The sequence below is a fragment of the Aegilops tauschii genome, chromosome 1, assembly GCF_002575655.3.
Source record: "Aegilops tauschii subsp. strangulata cultivar AL8/78 chromosome 1, Aet v6.0, whole genome shotgun sequence".
NCBI lineage: Eukaryota > Viridiplantae > Streptophyta > Magnoliopsida > Poales > Poaceae > Aegilops > Aegilops tauschii.
The window spans coordinates 89,967,259-89,994,650 of NC_053035.3; the positions used below are offsets into that span (position 1 = coordinate 89,967,259).

At 50.0% G+C, this 27,392-nt stretch overlaps 1 protein-coding gene and 1 long non-coding RNA gene across 8 annotated transcripts; one reads left to right on the forward strand and one right to left on the reverse strand.

The window, feature by feature from the left end:
* Nucleotides 1–14,127: 14,127 nt before the first annotated feature.
* On the forward strand, nt 14,128–17,049 carry LOC109747693 (replication protein A 70 kDa DNA-binding subunit C-like). Its single transcript, XM_073506667.1, has 6 exons — nt 14,128–14,446; nt 14,929–15,320; nt 15,579–16,235; nt 16,303–16,360; nt 16,728–16,792; nt 16,984–17,049. The coding sequence occupies exons 1-6, from the start codon at nt 14,128–14,130 to the stop codon at nt 17,047–17,049; spliced, it is 1,557 nt and encodes a 518-aa protein (XP_073362768.1).
* A 5,137-nt stretch (nt 17,050–22,186) lies between these two features.
* Nucleotides 22,187–27,364, reverse strand: LOC141041757 (uncharacterized). 7 transcript variants are annotated; one of them, XR_012203235.1, is made up of 4 exons: nt 26,717–27,364; nt 26,337–26,384; nt 24,470–24,978; nt 22,187–22,765 (listed from the first exon to the last, which is right to left on the reverse strand). It is a non-coding gene; the product is annotated as an uncharacterized lncRNA (long non-coding RNA). The 7 variants fall into 7 exon arrangements; XR_012203234.1 differs by having other exon boundaries at nt 24,470–26,984; nt 27,072–27,364; XR_012203231.1 differs by having other exon boundaries at nt 24,470–26,988; nt 27,072–27,364.
* Nucleotides 27,365–27,392: the final 28 nt, after the last annotated feature.

The following is a 27,392-nucleotide window of genomic DNA, read 5'->3' on the forward strand; positions in this document are numbered from 1 at the left end:
TCCTTCGAAAGAAGGGGGTGTGCCTATTCCGCCGGTGACGTCTGTCCGGATAATCTGCTGGAAGCGCTACGAGGCGCTTCCGTTGTGGATGAACACCGTATCCTTATGGGTACGGTGATTGAGAAGGTTTAGTCCGTCAAGAGTGGACTGACTGAAGCCTGCAGCAGCCTGCTGACAGGTTTTGAGGTAAGCGGCACAAAAGAGAAAAGTCCAACGAGCCCATGAGGTTCGCGTCTCCTGGCTTTGGTTCGTCTAGGGGCCTTGTTTCTGCCGGTTGGCACTATGGTATTGTGTCCACTCCTGCAACGGCATCCGACTTCTTTATTGTTGCTAAGATATGTGGTGTTGTGGTGTGCGTGTGGTGCCCAAGACCACATACCAACTCCTCCACGGGATGGAAATTGAGGATTCTTCTGCATTTGGTGGCAAGGAGCATATCCGTTGGGAGGAGATGATGACCCTTGTGTTGAGTATATGTGTTATGTGCATATATTTTTTTGGAACATAGACGCTAGAAGCGTCCGGCTTTAACTTAATAAAGCCACCAGGCAGAATCCACACAAACAATCTTACAAACCAGAAATAACAAGTCCAACGAGCCCATGGCTCAAGATAAAATGAAGTAGCACACAACCACAAGCTCGGAAACACAAAAGCGGAGTATCAAGGCCAGAGCTAGCAGCATGGGGAGGATCATGGGGCAGCTGTCGTCCCGTGCCGCGCCTTCATCATGGATGTCTTGATCAGCTCCATGGCCGCGTTCATGCGCTCGATGTCACGCTTCTTCCCCAGTGGAGCCCAGACCTGAAGGAAAATATGGCATTTGAAGATAATATCAGCGGGGTCGGTCGGGAATTTGTGTTCAATCGTAATTTTGTTACGAACCGTCCAGAGGGACCAAAGAAGCGCCCCAACACATCTCCAAACTATCCTAGCATTGGCCCCTCTTTGCGCCGTTAAGATAGACAGCAATTCGTGGCTAGACTGAGGGTGCCAATTTTTATTGAATGTGTCTCTCACTGCACTCCACGCAAATCTAGCAAGCACACAACCAAAGAAGACGTGGTTCGCGTTTTCCCCTAAACCGCAGGTGGTGCATGTGCCGTCCGCCGGCCCATTTCGTTTGGCAACGTTGTCCGACGTAGGTAAGCGGTTGCGAAACATTTGCCAAAAGAAGATCTTGATTTTGAGAGGAATGGCATCCTTCCATAGCCCCCTAGCTATATCTAATGTAGGTCCCGAAGATAGCTTGTCATATAAGGATTTGACCGAAAATCGCTTAGAAGCGGTCAACTTCCACGATATCGTGTCCGCCCCAGTGCTACGGTTCAGACCACCCAAGTCGACCGTCAAAGCGTCCCAGCTTGCAGCCTCCCTGGGCTCTAGATTTCTGATGAACGAAATGGCTGGAGGGTGGACGCGTAAAGCATCGGCCACGAAAATGTTAGTGTCCGTTGCCAGTTGGTACAATTCCGGATGGGATTGCCATAAGGGCTCCTGGCCCCACCAGTGGTCGAGCCAGAACCGTGTGGACTTGCCGTTGTTTACCCGGAACTGTGCACCAACTGAGAACGCCGGTCGTACCGCTTGGATCCCGTTCCAAAAGGCCGAACCGTTGGTTTTAGCCTTGAACAGATTTCCCTTCGGGAAATATTTGGCTCGAAGGATGTCTGCCCAGAGCCCCGACTCGTTTTGGGCAAGACGCCACCACCACTTAGTTAGCAACGCCACATTCATGAGTTTAGAATTCGTGATACCTAGGCCGCCAAATTTTTTTGGCCTACACGCTGCTGCCCATTTCACTAAGTGATACTTGCGCTTGGTCCCGGCTCCTTCCCAAAAGATCCGGGAGCGAGGGGTATCGAGTCTTGTGTGAACCCCATCCGCTAGTAGGAACATCCCCATAGTGAAAATAGGGAGGGAAGATAAGCTCGAGTTGGTTAGGATTAGCCTCGCCGCCGAGGACATAAACCTACCCCTCCAAGGGCTCACTCGGTTAGCGACCTTCCCATAAAGCGGTTCCCATTCCGCTATGGTAGGTTTCTTGGTCGAAATCGGGAGGCCCAAGTATTTAATTGGAAATCTCCCTAGCTTGCAATTAAGGAGATTCGCAACCCGCGAGCTAGCTAGATCATCCATCCCAATGGTGATCACTTCACTTTTCAGAAAGTTGATCTTAAGCCCTGATAAGATCTCGAACGCAAGCAAGAGTAGATTGGTAGTTGCTAGGCTGTGGTCATCGGGTTCGAGTAAGAGCATCGTATCGTCAGCTTATTGCAAATGCGTGACCCCACCCGGAATCAGATGCGCAACGAGCCCTTTGATGTGACCCGCTGCCCTTGCTTTATTAATCATGGCCGCCAAGGCATCCGCAACAAAGTTGAAGATAAGCGGGGAACTTGGGTCTCCCTGACATAGTCCACGCTTGTTACGAAAGAACTTGCCCATTGTGCCGTTGATATTGACCGCCGTGTGCCCACTACACACGAGGTGCATGATACGATGTACGAATCCTGCCTCAAACCCCTTTTTGAGGAGGACTTCTCGCACGAACTCCCAGTTCACGCGATCGTACGCTTTCTCGAAATCTAATTTGAGAAGCACTCCCTGTGCCTTGGTCCTTTTCAACTCGTGAACGATCTCTTGTAACGCAATTGGTCCCTCGAGAATGTTACGGTGTTTGAGGAAACCCGTTTGACTAGAGCTAATCACTCGTTGAGCGACCGGAGCCAAGCGCGATGCATACACTTTCGCACAAATTTTGAACGGGACGTTGATCAAGGTAATGGGTCTAAAAAGTTTGATGTTGTCCGCCCCTTTGACCTTAGGAATAAGGCAGATGGCTCCATAGTTCAGCCGGGAGAGATCCACCGTGCCTAAGGCGAAGCCATTGACAATTTCGTAAAACAAGTGCTTAAGGCAGGGCCAAAATGTCTTAAAGAACTCCACCGGCCAACCGTCCGGCCCAGGCGCCGTGCTCGTTTTCATGCCGTGTAAGGCCTGGTCTATTTCCTCAGGAAGGAATGTAAGAGCTAACCTATCGTTCTCTTCCTGCGAGACCCGCTCCGCGGTATCCCACAAATCACCGCGAAGGCGTAATGGTTTTTCATCGGCCGTCCCCAAAAGGCCTATGAAAAACTCGTAGATATGGGCCACGATTTGGTCCTGCGCCAACAGAACACCCTGTTCTGTTTGGAGACGCAGGATGGTGCATTTCCTTTTCCGCCCGTTCGCGTAGGCGTGGAAATATCCAGTGTTTGCGTCTCCTTTCGTGACCCATTTGACTCCGCCCCTGCGTCGCCAATATTCCTCTTCCGCGCGTAAAATCGCTGTCACTTGATCCTCTAAAGCATACATATGCGCCCACTCAGCCTCCGAGAAAGGTCGGCGATCAGCCTCCAAATCTAACAGCGAGATCGCCTGAACAATGCGCGCTCGCTCTTTCTTGGACTCGCTACCATGATTAGCGCCCCACCCGCGCAGGTGGGCGCGCAGCTTGCTAGCAGCCGCGACCCAGCCCTCTGCTGGACCACGTTGAGGTCCCAGATGCGCACAAATCACGCCTCAGCGCTCGACCACCATCTGGGCAAATCCCTCTGCTTCAAACCACGCCGTTTCGAAGTAGAACCGAGGGCTACGGCGAATGAGCTCCTCCCCTGAGGAGAAGATTAGCGGGACGTGGTCTGATCCGATGCGCGTCTCCGCCACGAGGGAGCACATGGGGAACAAGACCTCCCATTCCGGAGTAAAAAAAACCCTATCTAACACGCTACGGACCGGCTGCATTTGCTTGTTAGTCCAGGTATATCTGGCACCAGTCCGTGCGGCCTCCCGCAAAGCTGCTGCCGCAATGGCATTATTGAATAAGGACACCCTTGTCCAGTCAATACGTCCATTATTCTTATCCGCCCCCGAGCGAATTAAGTTAAAGTCTCCCCCTACCACCACAGGGAGGTTGATATCCCTTTTGGCCCCGACCAGGGTGGTAAGTTCTAGTAGGAACGCTGGCGATCTGGAGTGGTCAGCCGGCCCGTAGACACACACGACCACCCACGACAGGCCAGAAACACGGTGCTTAATAGTAGCAAATAAAAGGAACACACCAACATCCCAATGCAAAACATCACAAACGTCTTTATTACAACCCAAGAGAATGCCACCAGAGTGACCGACAGAGGGAACCCACTGCCACTCAAACCGTTGAAGAGGATCAAAAGCAAGCAAATCCCTGAAGGTAAAATCAGATTTAATCGTTTCTTGTAACGCAACCACGTCTATATGTTCTTTGACCATGAATTCTCTGAGCTGCGTGCGTCGACCACCGTGGCCACAACCACGGATATTCCAGAACATGTAACGCATCTAAATCACCCTGTTACGTAGGCGCACACCTCTAGAGGTCACCGCCTTCGCCACTCTCTTCCTAGCCGTCGCTCGGCCATTAGAAGGAAGGACACCAGCATCCCTAGCTAGTGTCACCTCGTCGGGCACTCTCTCAGCAACAGCCTCTACTGGCACAATGGCTAACTCGCTGCTGTTAGCACAGCGCACAGCAGCGGCCGCCAGCGCAGCCTGCGCCTCTTCCCTAGCGCGCACAAGAGAAACGATCTTGGACTGCGCCCCACGAGTCTCCACCCCGCAGTCATCTAGAATGCTCACTAGTTGCTCATCCGAGAAGGCATTAAGAATGCGAAAAGAGGGCAAGGGGTTACCTGCGGCGTCCATGTTCTTGTCAGCGGTGCGAAGTTTGGCGCTTTCCAAGGAGGAGAGGTCGCGAGCTTGGCCTTGGCCCGAACGCTCGGGGCGCGCTGCACCACCGGGATCGCCTTGGTGCGCCTGGCCTTGTTGATAGTCCCCGTCGTCCCCAGCGCTGCGCCCAACTCACCACCAAGGTCAGAGCTCTCCGCCTCCGCCACCACCATCGCCTGCTTGTTCGCCGGTTTCCTCCCCGCCTTCTTCTTCGGTTGCCTGCCCCCACTGTTGGAGCCCCGGCGCGGAGCAGGCGTATTGTCAGCTGGCTCGCTAACCACGCCACCGTAGTCCGCCCCCACAGCCACTGGTGAGGAAGAGGTTGGCAGAGAAGGAGGGACAGCAGAGGAAACCCCACCCGCGCCAGTCAAAGTCGCCGCCACCTGGGATGAGCCAAGGTTGGACCCGTACCGTTGAAGGTAAGTTCCAGCGACCTGGCTAGCGGGGGCCCGCTGACCGCGGTGTCCTGTGTCGCCACCCCCATGGCACCAATCTCGGCCGACAACGCACCCAGCTTGTCCCAAGTTTCCGTGTCAATGGATGTGTCCTGAATGCTGTCGTCTTGGTCCTCTCCCTTCTCTGTCATCTTGGTATCCTGGTACTCCGCATCACGAGGGCCGCCCTCGCACCCTTGCGACTCCTTGCCTGGTTCGGCCCTGCCGTGCTTTTCGGTGCCCAGCGTCCGAGCGCCCGGATTCGCGGCCTTGTCAGGGGGGTTGGCAGGGCCTGCTCCCAGCACGGCCCGCTCACCACCCCTTTTGGGCAGGGTCTCGCGCTCCACCTTGATTTGGTATCCCTCATGGTTGAACCATACCTCGACAACTCCATTGAGCTTCTCCGGGGCTTTGCACGCAAGCTTCATCCGAACAGGCCCCAACCTGATCAGAGAAAGTTCATCGACCACAATTAGCCTGCCCAGCATTCGGAACCCTTCCCTGATGCGATCTTCCCGCCTATGTTTCTTTGGGATGCCATGGAGACGCACCCAAGTCTCCGGCATCACCATGGGTTGGACCTCCTCGTGTAACATGTCGCGCACCCGCGCAGTGATGTCATTGATGGACAGAAACAATTTACCACTAGACTTCGCCATGTGTAACAGGTCTGCAGAAGGAAAGACCACCACGAAATCATCATCCCCCACTTGAGATACCTGCCAGTCCCAGTCGCCTGTCACCATGTGCTTCAATTCTTGCTTGAGAATCCGTAGGTTCAATTTCCCCGGCTCCGCAGATAAGATGGCCGCGTTCTTGATGCGAGCATCTATGGGTGCTTCGGCCTCGTCCACGTCCTCGAACTCTAGGCAGAAAAAGCCTTCCCCAGAAATGGCGCTGCCCATGATTTGGAGGTGGAGTTGCCGGCCCCTTGTTGGGCAGTGTGCAGACGCATGCCCTTCTTCCTTGCAGAGTACACAGAGGGGCAAGAACTTGCACTGGGACTGGAAGTGGCCGGGGCGCCCGCACTTGAAGCACTCCACGTCCGCCACCACTTCCACTGGGATGGGTTCCTCCGCCGTACCCTTAGGAGCAGAGGGCAGTGCCACCGCCAGTGAAGCTGCCCTCGGCTTCATGGCCTTTGGGTCCCCGTGGCCCCCACCACCGCTGGGGAACGGCTCGGGCTTCCTCTCAAGCTCGCGACGCCGCTGCTGGGCCTTCTTTTTCTTCTTGCGCTCCTGCTGCTGGATCCACCACGGGGGAGGAGGACCCCAATCCCCCTCGCGCCTGCCCTGGTCGCGGGATCCGCCTCGCTCTTCTCTGGCCTCGCGTCCACGAAGTTCCCGCTCCCTACGCCGCTCCGCCTCCGGATCTGAGACCTCCATCGGCCGCTTGTCCGCACGCCTGTCTCCCATCACCACCGCCGCGAAGGACTGGAGAAGGGGGGAGGAGGTGGGCAGATCTGGATCGAGCGAGCGGAGTGGGCAAAGCGCCGCACCTCGCGAGTGGTGGCTGGAAACCCTAAACGGGGATCCAGGCAGCCCCGCCTCACCCATATATATCCAGTTATCGGGCCAGAGTCGGGCCGTGGCGCGTTGGGCCGTTGTGAAGCATGAGGCTGCGGTGCCGCGGCCGACTCCAGGCCTAGTCCACTCGGCCCAGGCCCAGAAGCCGCTGCCAGCTCCACGCACGACGCCGACCCCGATGGGACCCCCACCAACGGCCCACCCGGCCCAACCCTAGGGCCTGGTGCCGAGCGCATCGGCTCGGGACCGCACGTCGCCCCCGCCGCCGCCGCCGCCGTCGCCACGGGGGATGCCGGCAGGCGCGGCCAGTCCTCCCTAGACAGCTCCATCTGCGACTCCGTCAAGCTCGCCGCCGCCCCCGACGAGCCGCCAGCACCTGAGCCCGAGTCGAGCTCCCGCGGCGGCTACCAGATGCGAGAAGCAATGGACCTGGAGCCACGGCCGCCCGGCGCGAAGCGACTCCCGCACCCCGAGCGCGAGGCCACCCCGCCGTGCTTCGCAGCCAAGGCCACGAAGTCGCCGAGCGACGGCCCTGCCGGCGCCGCGCACAGGCCTCGCTCCGGATCCAGCTCCCCGCCTTCGTCTTCCTCTTCCGAGTCCTCCGCCGCCAGCGCCCAGAAGCGGTTGTGGCGACCTGCGGCCCCCACTGTCGGTGAGCCGGCGCGGCCCTCCCCGCCGCTCACCTGAAGCACGCTCGCGGTGCGCCGGACCCCGGTCCAGCCCGTCTTCCCCGCCACGGCTGGCTGCCACACCGCAGTCGCGTCGCCCACGCTGTCGCCCACGCTATCGCCCCTGCTGTCGCCCATTCTTTCCTCACCTCTACACTCTTCAATTGCCTAAGTTTTAGCCTTCATGATAAGGCAGTCAAGCGCCCGCAGGACATACAACACACCGTTATGTGCATATTGTGTCCTAGTTTCTTGTATAGTTGAGGTCCGTGGCCCACCTTTATACATCATATATATGTGCCTATGCATGAAGAGCAATATAACATGCAATTCATACATCATACATGGTATCAGTTCCCGGGTTCTAACCATAGTCTTCCGCTGCCGCCGTCGTCGTCGCCGCACGTTGCCGCCGCCGCGCCATCTCCCTGCGCCGCTACCGCATCTCCTGCCGCCGCCGCGCCCTTCCTGCCTTCCTCAACAGCCGCAACTCCTTCTCCCACACCGTTGTCTACGGCCGGCTCAATCGGAACCATAGCTGCCGGACCGATCTTCTCGCATCAGTCGGATCCGTTGGCTGTCTTCGCCAACATGCAGCCCGATGTGACCGGCTTCTTCCACAGCATGCAGGCAGCTGCGCCAGGCCTCGTCACCAGCATGCCGGCCTACCCGCACAGCATGCATGCAGGCACGCAGGCTGGCGCCCCGGCCTACAGCATGCATACCGCCATGCATGCAGGTGCCCATGCCTGCCGCATGTATACGGACATGGATGCTAGCTCCTTGGACTTCAACCTGCACGCGGCGCTGCCTCCTCCGATTGGCGGGTACCCCGCGCTGCCTCCTCCGCCTGTCGGTGGTGCCGGCTACGAGCAGCGGCAGTCGGCGTCCTCCCCATGGCATGGCCAGTCCGTCGTCGCCCCGCCGCCGGCGCCCTCCGGCGCGGCCTCTCACACGCCCGTTCCCACGTACGGGGCGTACGGGGCTCCGCCCGTGTACGGGTCTCCCGGATACAGGTGGGGGTCGTCAGCGGGCCAGCACTCGCCTGCTGGGCAGCAGCCAGTCGGCACCCAGCATCTGTCAGCAGGCCAGCAGGTTTTTCCGGCGGGCCATCCGGCCTACCCGGCACCGCAGTTGCCGCCGCGGCCGCTATCCATACCGTACGGGCCTCCCGCCCCTCCCACGCCTCATGCGTACTACGCGGCTCCGCAGCCGTATAGAGAGTACCCACCGCCGCAGTTGAGCGGCGGTTACGCCTTGCCCATGGCGTCTCCGTCCCCCTCGCCGACCCTGCCGCCGACACCCTGGGACCTGGTGCTCCTCACCAGGCTGCATGCCGCTCGTACGCTGAACAACTACACCGGAGGTGATGATTGGTACATGGACACCGGGGCTACGGCTCACATGTTTGCTCATCCTGGTAATCTTGCCTCCTTCACTCCCATCAGCACCGACCGCCGCATCATTATCGGCGACGGTTCCACACTCCCTATCACACATGTCGGACACACTTCTTTTCCTTCTAATTACATGCCTATTACTTTATCTAACATACTTGTGTCACCTCATCTTATTAAGAACCTCGTTTCCGTTCGTCGTTTAACTCGTGAAAATCCTATTACCATTGAATTTGACGAGCTTGGTTTTTGTGTCAAAGACGCTCGAACCAGGATGGTACTTTACCGATGTGACAGCCTCGACGAGCTCTATCCGGTGCACTCGCCTTCATCCACCACCACCACCACCACCGCACCAGTTGCTCTCTCCGCTGGCGTCGATCTCTGGCACGCTCGCTTGGGTCATCCCAACCCCGCCACAGTTCGTCATATTCTTAGGAGTTTCAGTTTCAGTTGCAATAAGATCGAGGATCACACCTGTCATGCCTGTCGTGTCGGCAAACATGTTCGCCTCCCATTTAATAACTCCACCATCATTGCTTCTTTTCCTTTTCAGTTGATTCATAGTGATGTGTGGACTTCTCCGGTTCCCAGTAACTCGGGCTATTTATATTATCTGATCATTCTTGATGATTATTCTCATTATGTGTGGACTTTTCCTTTGCGCAGAAAGTCGGATGCACTCTCTACCTTGACGGCCTTTTACTCCTATGTCCGCACGCAGTTTGGGCGTCCCATCCTTGCACTTCAGACGGACAATGGAAAAGAGTTCGACAACCTCGCTTTCCGCACCTTTTTGTCGCATCACGGCACAATTTTCCGCCTCATATGCTCGTACACTTCACAGCAGAACGGTCGAGCCGAACGCGTCCTTCGCACTCTGAATGACTGCGTTCGCACGCTCCTGTTTCATGCCAACGTGCCGCCTCGTTTCTGGCCGGACGCACTCGCCACTGCATCACTTCTTCTTAACATTAGACCCTGCTGCCCACGGTGGAACTACGCACCTTACAATCTTCTCTTTGGTATGCCCCCGTCTTATGACGACTTGCGTATTTTTGGGTGCCTTTGCTATCCCAGCATTGCCGACACTGCTCCTCACAAGCTTGCACCTCGATCTGTCGCTTACATCTTCATCGGCTACCCCTCCAACTCCAAGGGATATCGGTGCTACGATCCCGTCTCCCACCGTGTGTTCACTTCCCGGCACGTTTACTTTGATGAGCATGTGTTTCCGTTTCACCAGGTACCCCCGGCTGTTCCTCCCGCCACTGGTGACGCGGGCTCCTCGAAGCCTCTCCCAGGGCGCTCGCGCGCCCCTCTTGGCCCACCCCCTGGCTTTGAGGCGCGCCCCCCGCATGCGCCGCCTCCTACACCCGCGGCGCTGGCGCCCCCGGCAGCCCCGACGTTGGCGCCCGCGGCCCCCCGGCGCCTGTGGCCGGTTCGGTCACCCGCGCCCGTACGGGCGTTTTTCGCCCGAGCTCGCGCTACGCCTCGGATGACTACGTCCATGCGGCGTCCACCTCTGAGCCGTCGCCGTTGCCATCCTCCGTTCGAGCCGCTCTTCGTGACCCGCTCTGGATGGCTGCGATGCAATAGGAGTTTGACGCCTTGTTGCGCAACCGGACGTGGCAGCTTGTTCCCCGTCCCCGGCACGCCAACATGATTACCGGGAAGTGGGTCTTTAAACACAAGCTCCGTCCTGATAGTACCCTTGATCGCTACAAAGTGCGCTGGTTCGTTCGTGGCTTCCGGCAGCGTGCTGGCATCGACTTCACCGACACCTTCGCTGCGGTCGTCAAGCCCGGCACGATACGCACGGTTCTCCACCTTGCGGTCTCCCGTGCTTGGCCGGTGCACCAGATGGACGTCTCCAACTCCTTCCTCCATGGTCACCTCGAGGAGCAGGTCTTCTGCCAGCAGCCCACCGGGTTTGTTGACCCGGTGCTTCCCGACCACGTGTGCTTGCTTTCGCGGTCCTTGTACGGACTCAAGCAGGCTCCACGCGCTTGGTACCAGCGCATCGCGGCGTTTCTCCACCAGCTTGGGTTCCGCTCCACCCGCTCGGACGCCTCGCTCTTCGTCTATCATCAGGGCTCTGACACGGCCTACTTGCTGCTCTATGTCGACGACATCATCCTGACGGCATGTACGGCTGGTCTACTCAGTCAGCTCACGGCTCGTCTTCGCGCTGAGTTCGCCATCAAGGACTTGGGTCCTTTGCACTACTTCCTCGGTGTCGAGGTGGTGCGCCGTCCGGATGGCTTATTCATACATCAGCGGAAGTACGCTCACGAGCTCCTCGAGCGCGTTGGCATGCTTAACTGCAAGCCCGACGCTACATCTGTTGATACGAAGGCCAAGCTTTCTGCCACGGATGGTTCTCCTGCTTCGGATGCTGCTTTATATCGGTCTATCGTTGGTGCTCTCCAATACCTCACTCTGACTCGACCGGAGATCCAGTATGCCGTGCAACAGGTGTGTCTTCATATGCATGCTCCTCGAGACGTTCACTGGGCTGCCATCAAACGGATTCTCCGCTATATCTGTGGCACTATGGATCTTGGCGTCACGCTTCACGCCTCCGCCGACACCGCCCTCACCGCCTACTCCGATGCAGACTGGGCGGGCTGCCCTGACACTCGTTGCTCCACCTCGGGCTATTGTGTCTACCTTGGACCCTCACTTATCTCGTGGTCGTCCAAGCGGCAGCCTACGGTCTCTCGTTCCAGTGCTAAGTCTGAGTATCGCGCGGTGGCCAACGCCGTCGCTGAGTGTTCGTGGCTTCGCCAACTGCTTCAGGAGCTTTCTTGCCCTGTTGACCGTGCCACGGTGGTCTACTGCGACAATGTCTCGGCGGTCTACCTCTCCGCTAACCTGGTGCATCATCGACAGGCCAAGCATATTGAGTTGGATATTCATTTTGTTCGGGAACAGGTGGCCCTTGGCCATATTCGTGTTTTACACGTCCCTACTTCCTAACAATTTGCAGATATCATGACCAAGGGCTTGCCTACGACGTCATTTGAGGAGTTTCGGACCAGTCTTTGCGTCAGCCGCGGTGCCGCTTTGACTGCGCGGGGGGGGGGGGGGGGGGGGGGGGGGGGGGGTGTTGAGTATATGTGTTATGTGCATATTGTATATTGGACCCGCCTCCTAGTTCCTTGTATAGTTGAGGTCCGTGGCCCACCTTTGATGTGCATTTAGAGCACACAAACCCTCCATTATCACATAATGTTTTTGCTGCACGCAAGGCGACCTGACAGCACAAGTTTATTGGCTAGATAGGACTTCTGTTTTCCTGATCTTAGGCTTCTGCCTGTTACGTTTTACCTTTTGTTTGTGTAGTTTAATGTCCGTGCCACCCTTCGTGCTTGTTTAGCTTTATACCATTTTGGAGAACTTTTTTCCAATATAAATGACACGCCTGCCTTTTGGTTCGAGAATGGCTCATGTGACAATGTGAATACTAGAATTTTCATCATAAATATGTCCATAGTACTAGTATCAAGTATGTATATGCTGTTACAATATTACTCCCTCCATCCCAAAATAAGTGTCTCAACTTTAGTACAAATTTGTACCCCCCGTCCGGAAATACTTGTCCTAGAAATGGATATAAATGGATGCATCTAAAACAAAAATACATCTAGATACATCCATTCCTCCGACAAGTATTTTCGGACGAAGGGAGTACTAAACTTAGTACGAAGTTAAGACACTTATTTTGGGATGGAGGGAGTACTAGTCTATTGACTATAAAAAGCAATTAAAGTGCCTATTGGGGACTATGCCAGTCTGATTCCTATTATGTATATATTACTAATATATTGCATCCTTATACACAATCTGATTCGTATTATGTAGACTATAGACTTCTTAAACAATATGTATCCGCCACAATATAGACTATAGACTTCTTAAACCTTATGTATCCACCACTATAGCTGTTTAATATAATGCTCTCCACCACTATAGCTGTTTAATATAATGCTCTCCACCACTTCAACAGTCGTGTCATCAAACTAACCTCCAGATTCATTTCTTTCTCCCCATTCATGTGGGAACTTGCCTTTTGATTGTTACCAAGGACTGTTAGTTGTTACCGAGTGGATTTATACGAGTTTCTTCGTCTAGTTATTGTGGCTCCTCTAATATTACATGTTGTTTTGATTTGTCGAGATTAATATGATGTATATACACATGCATAACAACACTCTTGTGGCTCCCTGGCGTGGATGGGAAGGTTTGAGGCTTAGAGATCTTCTCTTTATTTCATTGCTTGATTTTGGCGGAGTACATGGGGTCCCTTTTATGGGGAGAGAAGAGTTGACTTGACCACCAAAAATAGTGTCTCTACCGTCTTAACAAACACTTATCTCTCTTTTTTTTAAATTAAACATATATTTTTTCCAATTGCCTCTATCTTTAGTATGTTCTTTGATTCTGTTGGTTTCTTACTAGGACATGTGTTACATACCAATTGCGTTGGATGTGCCATACTTTTAGGCCATAACATTACAACGCTTTTTGCTAGACAGCTGGCATCTGGGGTTATATTTCTAGAACCCACCTTGTTGAGGGGTAGTGATGTCTGCTTCTATTACCGATGATCGAATAATGTCCATCCCTGGGAGCCTGAACCTGAAAGGATCATTCTTGTAGAAGAACCTGCCCAGGGCCACACTGGTCATGCCAAGCTAAAGTGCCACACCGAGGAGAAAGTGGCATTCCCAAACTGACAGCCGAAGCGGTTGACAAAACTCTTTACCAATTCCTGTTCAGATTTCCCTAATACACTAGAAGTGGTTCCAGACTTCCAGGTCTTCATGGCCTTTCAAGGTTGGAAGCCCTAGGGGGCGAAGTCATGAAGCCCGCCACATCATGGCGCTCACTACTGAGCATTGTAAACCCTACTGCTAACCATCTGATACCAAATGTTAACCTTGATCCATAACAAGATACTTTGGGTAGGATAATGGTTTGAAGATCGGGGATATGTAGCACTCGGCCTCCACAATCTGGTGACAGGGCTCTTGTTGTGGAAGGGAGGCTTTTTACTAAAGTATAAGGGTCCCTTTTATCGGCAATCTCTACTTTCCCAACTATCTTTTCTATTATGACAACTTTCTTTTTTATGCCTTGTCCATTGACAATTCTATAATATTTCTGACGTATATTGGGTTTTCGTTCCAGAGTCATCATTGTTATCCAACTTGAAGTAGTGCAAACTGAGTGTACACTGATCGGGAGTCCTTCAAGTTATCAGGTCAATGCTGCTCAACCAAATATCAGATCCTGTTCTGGTAGCCTAGGCATCAATGGGTCAAGGGCTGAGCAAGGTGTTAATGCCATGGCATTTTCTCCTGATCAAGGTCTGTTGCGCTCTTCTATTGCTGCAAGGGCAGAAAATGCTGTGAACAATCTGCCATTCAGCAGACTTCATAGTTCAGTGCTAAAGCAAAACACAATAAATGCCAAGATGCAGCAGCTTTCACTGAACTCTCATCAAGGGAAAATGCCTGCAGTTCGTTCCATTGGTCAGGGCTTTGGCCCACGCCCTGCAGAGTTTTTGTGTCAGCAGCCACCTCCAGCATATGTGAACAGAGGATCTGTTGCTAACAATGTCACTCCTAATGTCACCCCTGTTGCTTTCTTGAACCCGTACCAAGGTAGATGGACAATCAAGGGCAGGGTCACTGCAAGCCTTATCCTTTGATCTCATTGATGCACAGGGTGGAGAAATTCGTGCAACATGCTTTGGTTCGATGGCTGCTCAATTCTCTGACCAGCTTGTTGTTGGAAATGTGTACCTCATATCTGGAGGATTGTTGAAACCAGAGCAGAAGTTAGTTAACTGTTTAGACAATGCGTACGAACTGATTTGGGATAGTTCAACATCTATAGAAATTTATTGCAGTGACGACAGCGGCATCCCTTGGCAGCAATATAATTTCCAACAGATCAGTGAAATAGTAAATATGGACAATGGATCTATGATTGATTTGCTTGGGGTTGTTACATCAGTTAGTCCTTCTGTTATGATAACGCGGAAGGATGGCACAGAAACCCAGAAAAAAGACCCTTCAACTGAAGGACATGTCTGGTTGCAGTGTGGAAATAACCTTATGGGGAAATGTCTGTAATGCTGAAGGTCAGCTGCTGCACTCGATGTGCATTTCTGGTACTAATCCTATACTTGCCTTGAAAGGTGGCCGCATATGTGAATTCAACGGCAAATTTGTGGACACAATCAACTCAAGCTTGTTAAAAATAAATCCAGACTTGCCTGATGCAGAAAAGCTGATGCAGTGGTACATAACTGAAGGGAAATTAGCAGTTTGCACTTCTTTATCTCAGGAAATCTCAAGCATGGAAAAGATGTATTTCCGAAAAACAGTTGCGCAGATCAAGGATGAGAATATGGGGCGATCAGATCAGCCAGATTGGGTCACTGTTGAAGCTACAATTTCACACATCAACACTGAGAAATTTTCTTATCCAGCTTGCACAAGGGAGGTTAATGGTAAGCGCTGCAACAGAAAGGTAACAAATAATGGTGATGGGATGTGGCATTGCCCCAAATGCCAGCAGAGCTCTCAAAATTGTGAGTATCGATACTTGTTTCAGTGTAAGATCCAGGACCACACTGGGACTACCAATGCTACTGCATTCCAAGAAGCTGGCCAGGAAATAATTGGCCTCTCGGCGGAAGAGCTTGTCATGATAAAAAATGTGGATCTAGATGACGCACGATTTGCAGAAATAATACATGGGGCCTGTTATTAGCAATTTCTGTTGAAGCTGAAAGTCATGGAAGAAACCTTCGGTGACGAGGCGCGCGTGAAAGTCAGCATCATGAAGGCTGAAAGATTGGACCACACATCAAACAAGAGTCATGTTTTTTATCTTGGAGCATTTGATGGCCTTTGGGCGGATGGTCGAGGCTCGGCACCTGGTGCGAATGGTGTTGCTACTGCTGTGAACGTTGGTTTCACCAACTCAGACGCCGGACGGCAAGCTAAGGTATCTGGCGGGATGCCTAATGCAGCACCATCAGCAGCACGATATGCCTGCAGTACATGTGGCTCCACTGGGCACAACGTGCAGAACTGCCCTGCAGCCATGGATATCCAGCTACCACCAACAGGTTGGGACTTCACGCCGAGTTCATATGGCTCTTCTGCATCCAATGCTCGCCGGTGCTGCAAGTGCAATCAGCCTGGGCACTGGGCCAGAGACTGTCCATGGCAGGCCACCTCGTACGGCTCTTCTGCATCCAAAGCTCAGTTGTGCTGCAAATGCAATCAGCCTGGGCACTGGGCTAGAGACTGTCCGGTGCAGGCGCCTCGCATGGCTCTTCAGCTGGAAACGGCAACGGCAGCCTTGGTTTCTGCTTCAGATGTAATCAGCTTGGGCACTGTCCTAGTGACTGCCCAGCCCCCTACTCCTTTGCAGGTGGTAACGGCGGCGCGGGTGGTCCGGGCATAAAAAATAATCAGCCTGTGCGCCTCGCTGGACTGTCCAGCTCAGGCTAGTGCCCCTCCAGCGGCAGGCTGCGCCGCATCAGGAGGATGCCTATGTTGGTAATGTCTGAAGTATTCTGCCGATCATATAGCGTCTTGATTCGGCTTAGTTGCACGTTTTGTACAGTTTGTTAAATCTACCTGCTCTGTGTGCCTTTCTACCGTTGTTCACTTGCTACCTACGTATGTATGGTCGAGGACCTTGTATTAGCACTTTATTAAGCTTTATATAATCAGCGTATGTTAAGTAGTATGCCGTCGCATTTTTGGTATTTTGTGGTGCGATTTGCTTGTTATTATGCCTCTATGCACAGATTTCAGCCCAAGTAGGCTAGTCAGTTCATTGTTCCGATTATTAGACCTCTTCGTAGCATTGCATATTTTCAGTTGGACTGGTTATTATTTGGATGATGCATCATCGGCACAGGCCGGAGAGTGTCACAGTGCCGACCACCAGTGAAGGAACTCAGCGACGGTGGTGAGGGAGGAGAGGTAGAGGCGCAAATGCCTCCCGTGAAGAACTGCCACCGCCACTGTGGAGTGTGCATTGCAAGCAGGATCTTAACAGAAGCTCTTTCTTCATCTAAGCTTTTAGTAATATTAGTTGTCATCAATAGGGTGGAACACATTAACCAGTAGTTTGGAGTTTTGTCCTGCTACTACTACTCTACTACTACTTGCAGGAGGACATCCAATTGCAGGTGACGGAGGCGATCAAGGAGCTCGATGACGAAAGAATACAGATATGACGCCGGCGGCGGTTGGACCGTTGCGCTGTTGAGCATGTATAGTCAGACTGATCAAATTTGCCCCTGTACATCTGCGGGTAGTGATCGGTCACTCCTTATTTCTCCTTGTCAAAAGCTGTTCTCATATCCGTCCTTCAAATCCATACAAACCACATGCAACGTGATAAACACTGTGGATCAACATGGCAACTTAAGTTCAAAAAAGGGAAAAATCTAAAATAAACCTTGAACTTATGGACAAAAGCTAAATTGAACCCTAAACTTCAAATCCCGAAAATCAGCACACCAAATTTTCCGATCCCGGTCTATTTTCAACCTTGAGTGAGTTTCCAAACAGGGATTGTGGATATGGCATGCTAAATCCCGGGATTGCTTGCTGTGGACTCGACTGGACCGGCCCGGCCCAACAGGCACTAAGCGAGTTATTTTTTTCTTAACGAGCAACGTAAATCCTCTTTCTCTATTAAAGCGCGACGGATTCTCGAAAAAAAATATTAAAGTGCGACGTAACAAAAAATGACTCGAGCAGGGTCGAACTCGGTACCTGCCAGAGGTGTTGTCATCCCGCTAGCCACTAGAACAAACAACTATTAGTGATACAATAATTGACCCGAAATATTTAAGTACACAACGAAGCGTTGAACTTTGAAAACATTTTGTAGGGGCAAACAAATATTCAAAACATAAACAATTTTGGAAATGTCCGAACCTTCTATAAAGTGTGAGAACTTTTTGAAAATTCTGAATACTTTAAGAAAACAACTATTTTTTGAAAAAGCAATCAATTCTGAAAAGGCAAACACTTTTTGAAACATAAACATTTTTGAAACCTGAAGAAAATTTGAAAGTGCAAAAACTTTTTGAAAATTATAAAAATGGAAACAAATTTTGAAACCTAAATGTGTAAAGAAAATGTTTGTGATATCTAAAAAATATCACGAGTTTAGATAAATGTATGTGGCATTTCAAGAAGAAAAAAATGGTTGTACAATGTAAAATAGTATTCGTGTGATTCAATTTTTTTTAAAATGTGCTTGTGATGTAAAAAAATGCATCATACCCTTAAAATACTATATGTGACATGTTTTTGAAAAAAGTGTATACAATTTAAAAAATGTGTAACAAAAATGTTTGCGTGATGTAAAAAAATGTGCCATACCACTAAAAGACTATACGTAAAACGTGTTTCAAAAAAGTGTATACAATTTAAAAAATGTGTAACAATGTAAAATAATATTTAGTTTATAAAGTGTTTATTGTTGTTAAGAAAATGTAAAATGTGTCTTTGGAAAAATATTGCAGTGTATTCAAAAAGTATTGAAACCATGTATTTTAAAAAATGTATGTAATGTATTGAAAAATGACGAAAGTGTATCAAAAAATATTTCATGTCTGCCTAAAAATGTACATTGGTTACTGAGAATAATTATACTTGTGTAAAAAAGAAAACCAGTTACCAGTAAAGAAGCAAAATAAAAGCAAAAAGCAAACAATATGAAGAAATAAAAAAACAAAAGTATAACGAGGAAAGAAAAACCAGATATAAAACATAGTATATTGAATAAAAACAAAAGAAAGCCGATGAAAACCCATAGAGAAAAAACGAAAACAAAAATAAAAAAACAAAGAAAAACCAGAGCAGCGCGAGCGACTATGTTAATGGGCCGGCCCAATTCAGCGAATACCAGCTAAATCCTCTCAAGGTTCAAAATAGATCGGGGTCAGAGAGTTTGGTGTGCTGATTTCAGGGATTGAGAGTTCGGGGTCTGATTTAGCTTTCACCTACAAGTTCAAGGTTTATTTTAGACTTTTTCTAAAAAAAACGAACATATAGTAACATAAGAATATAGCATCATATCATACATACATAAAGTATTAAAATTTTGCATAATCACGCCCAAAAAAGCAAGTTCGTCCACTTGGATATATAGATTAACTGAAACGCTAGCTAGATTGACTAATTAAACGGAGAGGGGCGCCAATCGTCGGTCCTTCTCTTTTGCGGTCACTGAACCGGTGGTATTGGCCCTCCGTTTAGGCATCGACGGCCGAGGAGGATCGTTGTCATGCCGCTCTCGGACGACAACAAGGAGTTGATGTTGGCGAGTTGTCGGGCGGTGTGGGCCTATTCCTTCGCCAGCTGGACCGCTTTCGCCGTGGCGGTCGCCCTCTTCGCTGTGAGACGCTTGGACTCCTCAATATCGAGCTCGGGGTCAGCGACCGGTGGATGACATCGTGCATGAGCTGCTCCTCTGGGTCGAGCAGTGCAGACATGCGGGAGCCGCAGCAGCCGCGGGACGAACCGGCGGCCGCCTCCCTTCTCCGTGGGCTCAACGGTGCGGGCACTAGGACCCAGTGCGTTTGTCACGCAAAACGCTGTGTGTATGAATACAGTAATACAGCATGAAATTGCAAATCAAAGCGAAATTCTCTGGGCATTTAAGTTCATTTCAAAATTAACAAGCCCTGAAACCTTGTTAATTTTGATTCCAAATTGACATCTGCGTCATTTGTGCTGTGATTTCCGCTTTGTAATCAGTGAGGCCGCCGGCCGCTAAGTATTATCCACTGTATTTCAGAAGAGCCGCCATGGTTGGGCCGGCAGACCTCACCGCACGGCCGACATTCTTTCGGCTCTGATTGATCGATCCTTTTTTTTCTTTTTTTATAAGCGGAACAAAGGGTTGATATAGATAGATCGGGAAAAGGAAAAGTATCTAAATTAACCGGATGAAAACAGCGTCGCATAAGTCAGGTCCCCTACGCGACACGTGTCCCATGCGTCAGCTAGTCCGCCGCTTTCCCGTCGAGCCTTATCTCTTTCACACGCCCGCTCCTTCACCCGTTCTTTCCTCATCTTTTTTCCTCTCCCCATCTTATCTTCCATTGCCCATGGCGACGCCGACCACCAGCCACCAGCTGCACCCCGTCCAAATAGGGGTTGTTGCTGCAAGCGAGAGGCGACGCGACCGCGGGCTGTGCGCTCCTCCCATGAGCGTACCACCATTGCTACGAGCATGAAGGAGTGGTGTGCTGCTCGCCATGGGTGCACCGGCCACCGGCGTAGCAGCGCCGCCGGTGTTGCATCGCAGCACGAAGAACAGAGGCGGGCGCCACTCACCGTCAATGCTGCAATGCAGCACGCACGAGGGAGGTTGCGCGGCTCGCCGCCGGCATTGCAAGGCAGCACGAAGGCCAGAGGCGGACGCCGCTCGCCGCCGGTGCTGCAATGCCCTACGCAGGAGGTGCTGCATTGGAGCTTTTTTTGCGCCGTCGGGGTTGCATTGGAGCGTCTCCCGGGGCTCCATTGGAGCACCGCCCGGTCGTTAGAGCTGCGATGGGGTTGGAACGGACTCCGCCGGGGCTGCAATGAAGCTTCGCCGGAGCTGCAATGAAGCTTTTCGCCGGAGCTGTAATGAAGCTTCACCGGAGATGACGCGCTAGGTGTCGCCATGAAGCAGCCCCCCTGCCTCCCGGTGGTGCGTTGCAGCGGTCACCGGTGGCTTTGAGAGCTGCGATGCAATGCTTGTCGGCGGCCCCGGTGCCGGGATGTCGTAGGCGCAGGTACCACGGCGGTGGTGTCGTTGCGTTGCTCTGCACCGGGGATGTCGTCTTCTCTCGTCTTCAGAGAAGACGCAGGGTGTCAAACTGAATCGCGACGTGGATGGGTTTAGTGGAAGAAAGACGCGGGGCTGCCTTGGTGAGATCGACGGTCCACAGTGCTAGATCGGACGACCAACTGGACGGTCTATAATTCGTTGTCATCAGTCGGCTTACGTCTAGCAGGCGCCTCGGGAAAAGGAGTTTACAACTAGCCCTTCATTGCGGAACAAAGGGCTGATTCCCTTTTTCTTTCTTTCTTCCGTAAGAACCATATATCAGACTCGAATATAATACTCCGTTTGAACAAGGCTTGGATGAGAAATACAGGAAGCGGCAGGGAAGATTTTCCGATTTCCATAACTTAACTGGCTATTGGAAAGGACCCTTACAAATTATTTTTTCTGCCAAACAAATTGTTAAACTTTGCACAAAAGAATGACTTTATATGATCATCATTTAAGTGGTGTTTTTGAGTGCAGGGGCTCGAGTTCCTGGGGTGAAAACTTTAGGTTTTACCATCATTGGTTCAACCTCGCAATGACGTTGTTAATGTAATGTTTCCTTGTTGCATTGTGTTCACTTAGAGCATCTCCAATAGAAGACGTAATACAGTAGAGGTAAAAAAAAATTACATTTCCAAAAAGTGATTTTTACATCTCTAAAAAAGAGGCAACTTCAACAGATGATGTATATTGAAGATGTAAACGAGAAACTCCAATAGATGATGCAAAATGAAGATGTAGAAACTAGTGGGCGGCGGCAGCGCGACGCGATTTGGGGCGGCAGTGCTTGTGTGTGGGGGCGCAGAGGAGCGTCGGAGGGGCGGTGGGGTGGTGAATCAGAACGGCGATTCGAGGGAGAGGAGCGGTGTAGGAGCGTCGGGAGCTCGGCGCAGCCGGCAGCCGGCTTCGCGCGGCTAGAAGACGACGGAGGCCGGCGGTCGTCGGGCAGGCGACATGCCACACCTTACTTACCTGTGGCGGTGGGTTAAGGCTAGGAACAAGCCCAGCTCGTCCACGACCGCGCCATGGAAGCCATTATGACAGACAACCAGACCTCTGGCGAAGCTTCGATTCGAAGCGGCGGCCGAAATCGAATCGGCGGCTGCGGGGGACAGTCGGTGCTACTCAGGCGAGGCAGACGGCGGGGGACAGGCGGGAGAGTCGCGCGCGGGGTAGGAGGTGGGCGGGCCGGCGGCGGCAGTGTCGTTTTTGGGTGGAATCGGCCGGCGACGGAGTTGGGCGGGCGGCGGGCGCCTCACAGCTAGTCGAAGAAAAATCTAAACATAAGCTAGCTCACGGCTGGTCCTGGTATCCAATATCGTATGCAAACTGTAGCTCAGATGGTTAGGTTCTGTGGTTTCGTGTGGTGAAACCTGCCCACCAGAGTTCAAGTCCTACACTGTCACTGGTGCACACATTTGCTAGATTTATTTTAACCTTTCTAGCAACTAGATGACCCGGTTGCGCCAATGGCGCAAAAAGCGAGTTAGAAGCGATGCTAGTGGTGAGTAAGTAAGATATGTAGAATGAAAGATAATGCAATGTGGATTGTATTGCAGGTAATACAATGACTTAGATGGGTTTACAAATAGTAGAATAACTTAAATTAGTTTACAGATAGTAGAATGACTTAGATCAGTTTATAGAAAAACACTTATATATAGGCAGCCTCATGGCTTATTTAGGCATCTTCTTAGTCTGACCATGGTCTTAAGATGATATGTACGAAAAAGCAGTGTCATCGTCGGATAATGCTTGCATGGTAGACTTCCACAGGTACTTGAGGGCCTATAAAAGTTGGTTCCACTGTCAGACCATTTGGAGTAGCCCATATAGTTATTATCTCCGAAATATCTTTTCTTTCATTGGTCCATATGACACACTTGTAGAACCAGATATCAGGGAAATCACCAACGTGATAGTTGTTGTTATCTAGCATGCAAAACAATGACTCGGGATGTCTTCCATTATAGGTGAGGTGAGGATGTCTTCCATTATTGGTGAGGTGAGCTGTAGAACTCAGTTGGTAGTCCTTTAATCCTTATCTCATCTCTTCGAGAGAGGATATGAGATACTGCACCAATAGACACGATGAGAGGATAGCAAGCTGCCTGCGGTAGACAGAATAAATGGCTTAGGAGGGGGAAAAAGAAATGAAGAGAGTGTATAATATTCATACTACACAAAGGATAGGTTAACCATGCATGCAATCACCATAAATAGAATTAGCAACAACTACCTATCCGTTACTTGAATGGAACGCAGGTGAATGCATCTCCAATAAGAGAAGAATAGGTAGTGAGCACACAAGTTTGCACTTTACACAGGTATGTAACTGGATCAGGTCATCAGGTTTGACAATGAGGTTAGAACAAAAGTTTGGTATCAAAAGTAACTTAATACAATTGCAGAGGAAAGGTTTTGTAAGAAAGGTACTCTGTAAGCAATTTCTTCTGGTCAACACAGATGCAAAGCAAAGGTGAAAACATCAGTTTATCTTGGATTTTAGGCCTATTATCAAACATCTTGGTTTTTAGGCCTATTATCAAACAACCTGTGAGTGTCACAAAAACAATGAAGTAGGTAAAATCTGGGAGTTATTCAACTAAGTTTGACAATACACGGTTTATTTTCGGCGAAAAATACATCCTCTGGTTTTTAGGAAGATCCAACTTACAAACAACACCGAGCATACGTTCATAGGAATAGATCAACACCGAGCATACGTTCATAATGACCATGGGCAATGGCACGGAATGCAGAACACAATAGATGGTTTAATTTACATGTGCCATCATCATAGGAAAACTAAATACACCTACCACAGATCCTTGAACCTAGAGCAGATAAACAGTTTCAGGTAAAGAAAAGCAGGAATGATTGTTAAGGAGCTATTTCTGTCAAGGATGTCAGTTGTAGTTTCCCAAAGCATAGGAACAACATAAATTAGGGGATTCACTAAGAGTATTATGTTAACAATCTGGTATCACATACATAGCCTAAGTATATACTCACAGGCATGTTCCTTAGTATATAACTAATAGCAAAGAGGCATTGTCGATCAGTTAAACCAAAGTTAATAGTGCAGCATGTTGTCTGTAAAGTCAAGTGACCATGCAGTTTTTTTTCCTGGGATAAAAGATGGTGTGATCTTTTCCATGGTCTTTAGTTATCATCTTTAAGCCTATGTATATGAAGTTTTGGTTGACCTGCACTTCAATTGATAGTTTGGTGAAGTCTTGTACTAAAGATCAGAAAACAAGTTGGTGGTTAGCATGTACTGCTCCAATAAACCTGGATCACCATCTGAATGAAAATGCACCTAAAGGAAGGTGTATCACAATTTCTATCACGGGAAATACACAGGTTGTCATGATACCCCTATAAAAAGGCGCTCTTTGAGGCAGGCAGCTTGGTCCGGAGGCCCTCGTTATTAGCATAATTGACTAACTATCAAATGGGCATCCACTCAAATTATCTAAAGGGAGATTATTCTTTGTGGTGGTCCATATATACAAATTTTCAAGTAATGTTATACATGAAATGAAGGTTATATGGTTAACTATCATATCAGCATCACTCAAATTATCTGAAGGGAAACTCAGTATTTTTCAGGCTAAAGCACTGAAACGGAGGAGCTACCCCACTTTTCTTTCTTATTATATACAGGTTATACATGAAATAAAATGAAGTATACATGGTGCGTAAATGATTATGGAATTGCTCCTCCCTATCCAGACGAATTGATTTCAACTACCAAATCACAGCAGAGAGGACGAACAGTGAATAAATTGGATGGGAAGGAGTTGCAATACCTGTCCAGACGGATGGGTTGGAGACAGCGAGGTCGCCGGCAAGGACACACATCCAAGCATGTTTATGTTTTTGTGAAACCTGGGAAGGATGTGAAAACTGAGCTGCAAGTAAAACCATAGTTTAGGTTCTGCCGAAAAGTCCCATAGCATGATATCTTCAGAGAGGGGAGCAAGTAGATGGATTAGGACTCCAAGAAAGATCGCGTTACAATAGAAAGAACAGAGAGGGGGACAAGTAGATGGATTAGGACTCCAAGAAAGCGTTGACTTTTGGGAGTTGGGTTACGACCACAAGGAAATCAAGCCTGCGGGAAAAGAGAAACACTGAAGAAAGCATCCAACGTCCACCTGACCGGGGGTGCCACTTGTACAGCCATGCCATCGGGTCTCCTTCAGGATATAGATGAAAGAAGAATAGCTAAAGATAATTGCTAGTACTTTAATACCAATGGCAGCAAGGCTAACCTTGTAGAGTGGGTGCCACTTGTACAGCCATGCCATCGGGTCTCCTTCAGGATATAGATGAAAGAAGAATAGCTAAAGATAATTGCTAGTACTTTAATACCAATGGCAGCAAGGCTAACCTTGTAGAGTGCACTCATTGCTCAATAGAGTTAAAAAAAGTTTCCTTATTTTTCTATATAGACATTGGTAGCGTTCAAATAATTCAACACCATGTAATCGAGTGGTCGATAATTTTTAGTTCTCGGGGGTAACAGAAATTTCCAATCCTTGTCAGCAAAATCCAGGAATGAAGTGAGAGAATGTGCCAGCATATCATGGAAGCATTTATGGTTAAGTAAAAACCATCAACTCGTAGAAAAAGCATAGGATGTTGAAAGTTTGTTATTTTAGATCCATTCATGTAATAAGTTGGAAATATTGAAACAGTGAAACAGAGCAAGGCGATCAGAGACTCGCCCGCGGCGACGCGCGACTACCTGTGACAGCCTAAAAGTCAAGGCATCTACAAACAAAATGCAGCGGTGAACCTACCGACCATGAAGTGAACTTATAATTTTATACCACCACACTAATTCTACCATAGAAAATACCGTCTTCCCATGGTCATGCATAATACATTAGCCCACTCATGTTCCTGACTTGAAATCATCCAAATCAAAGCTAGCCCATACCAAAATCACAAATAGTAATTTTATTCCAGGAAGTGCAAATTAGTTGTGTTCTCTACCAGACTGGAGCCAGTCAAGTCATAGCTAACACATACCAAAAATACATGAAATAATCACACTGTACAAAGTGGCAAGCTTGATTTAATTAGTAGTCCAAGGGTAAGAAGTTTGCATAGTAGAGGAAAAATGCAGGGAATACAGTAGGCATGAGTGTATACACAACTGTGATCAAAAGACAGTGAACAAATATATACGATGGGCATTCATAGGCATGATCAAAAAGTCAGAGAACAAAAAATGAGCACGAACACACATGTGCGGTGGAAATGGTCTGAAAAGGGTGCATCGTAATTAGACATATGGCAGAACCATGGTGGAGCTAATGCAAAGAAGGCACATCTCTTTTTTTCCCTGAGCAGTTGATCTAATTAGTGGGACATACAACTTTATTTTCATCCTCAGGTGTAAACAAATAACACCTCAGGAAAGGCGTTTGACAATAATGCAGAATCTGCTGAAGCATCATGCGCTCCATCATTTTCTGCATCCTCCATATACCATGAATCAAAAAACATCAAATTAGAATATAAAGATGGAAACATCTAACTGTCAAGCTGGGAGTTGATAGATGGAAGCAGTTAACTATCAAGCTGGGAGTTGATAAAACCAAGTATTCTTTATGCACAATAGAACCAAATAAGACAGGTCACAACAAAATAAAGAAAGATTTTTACCATAGTAGCCCTTTAGCCTTGTCGCAATATCTTCTTTCTTGAATATCTCTAGAAAGAAAGAAAGCAGAATATCAGCTCAAACATGATGGCCAAGCAGTAAATCCATAGCTTTCAACAGTTGAACCTGCTTTGCAAAAGAACTAATCAAGGACTGGACGTAAATGTCAGTACAAATTTGAGCAGGTCATCAAGCATATATTATTACACATATATTAATCTGCCCCTGCAGCAGTTTGGATTTTCATCAAACAACTTGTAGGTAGGTGGATACCTAAACGAATCTACACAAAAGAGGAGAGACATGCTGGCGTTAAATCAAAAAAATGAGTGGAAAAGAGAGGGGAGGAGATTAATAAGGAGGGGTGAAGGGGTGTGGTTACCTGCAAAGGCCAGATGCTGCAAGGTTGGTGTGGCAGAGGATGTGTCGGGGGCTCGGGGCTATCTTACATGTAAGCTCAGCTGCAGCGGTCACCCGTGCTTCTCCTACTGGCCATGGCGGCGCCCCAGGCTCCCGCCGACAAGCAACAAATCAGTGGGAAGTAAATATTTTTTCAGATCAAGGACAACTCACCAGGGGAAGAAGGAAGTGCAGGCCGCTAGCCAAAACACGCGAACGCCGCCAGGAATCGTCACCCCGTCCTGCTCCATCTGCCTATTGATTTTCTGGTCATACGTCATGCACGCCATCCTCCGGCGATAAGGGATTCCAGCCACCGCCGGATCCAACATTTTTACCTTGCCTGGGCCGATGAGTTGGAAGATCTGGCAGGTTGGGGCGCCCTCGGGAAGGACTCTCTGCTTCCTCGCTCCTGCCTCTGAAGCTCTCGCCTCCTCATCCATACCGCCGCGGACTGAGCCGATGACGTCTAGGCCCTGGCTACATGGATGAGACGAGAGGCGGCGGCGGTGGTGGGAGAATTGGGGGAGAGGAGAGGGGGGTGGCTGCGGCAGCAGAAGAATCGAGGAGGAGAGGAGGCGGCTGCGGCACGCGGGTTAGGTCACAGTGCCTCTGACCAATGGTTGACCCACCCCCACGGCACTCTTATCCGGTGCCAG

Bases quoted from the DNA above. Each gene is read 5' to 3' on its own strand.
- LOC109747693 (XM_073506667.1), top strand. From the start codon at position 14,128: ATGGCATTTTCTCCTGATCAAGGTCTGTTGCGCTCTTCTATTGCTGCA. The intron at 14,447-14,928 runs GTAGATGGACAA...GTAATGCTGAAG, and splicing joins TTTCTTGAACCCGTACCAAG to GTCAGCTGCTGCACTCGATG. The intron at 16,793-16,983 runs GTAGAGGCGCAA...TACTACTTGCAG, and splicing joins ACGGTGGTGAGGGAGGAGAG to GAGGACATCCAATTGCAGGT.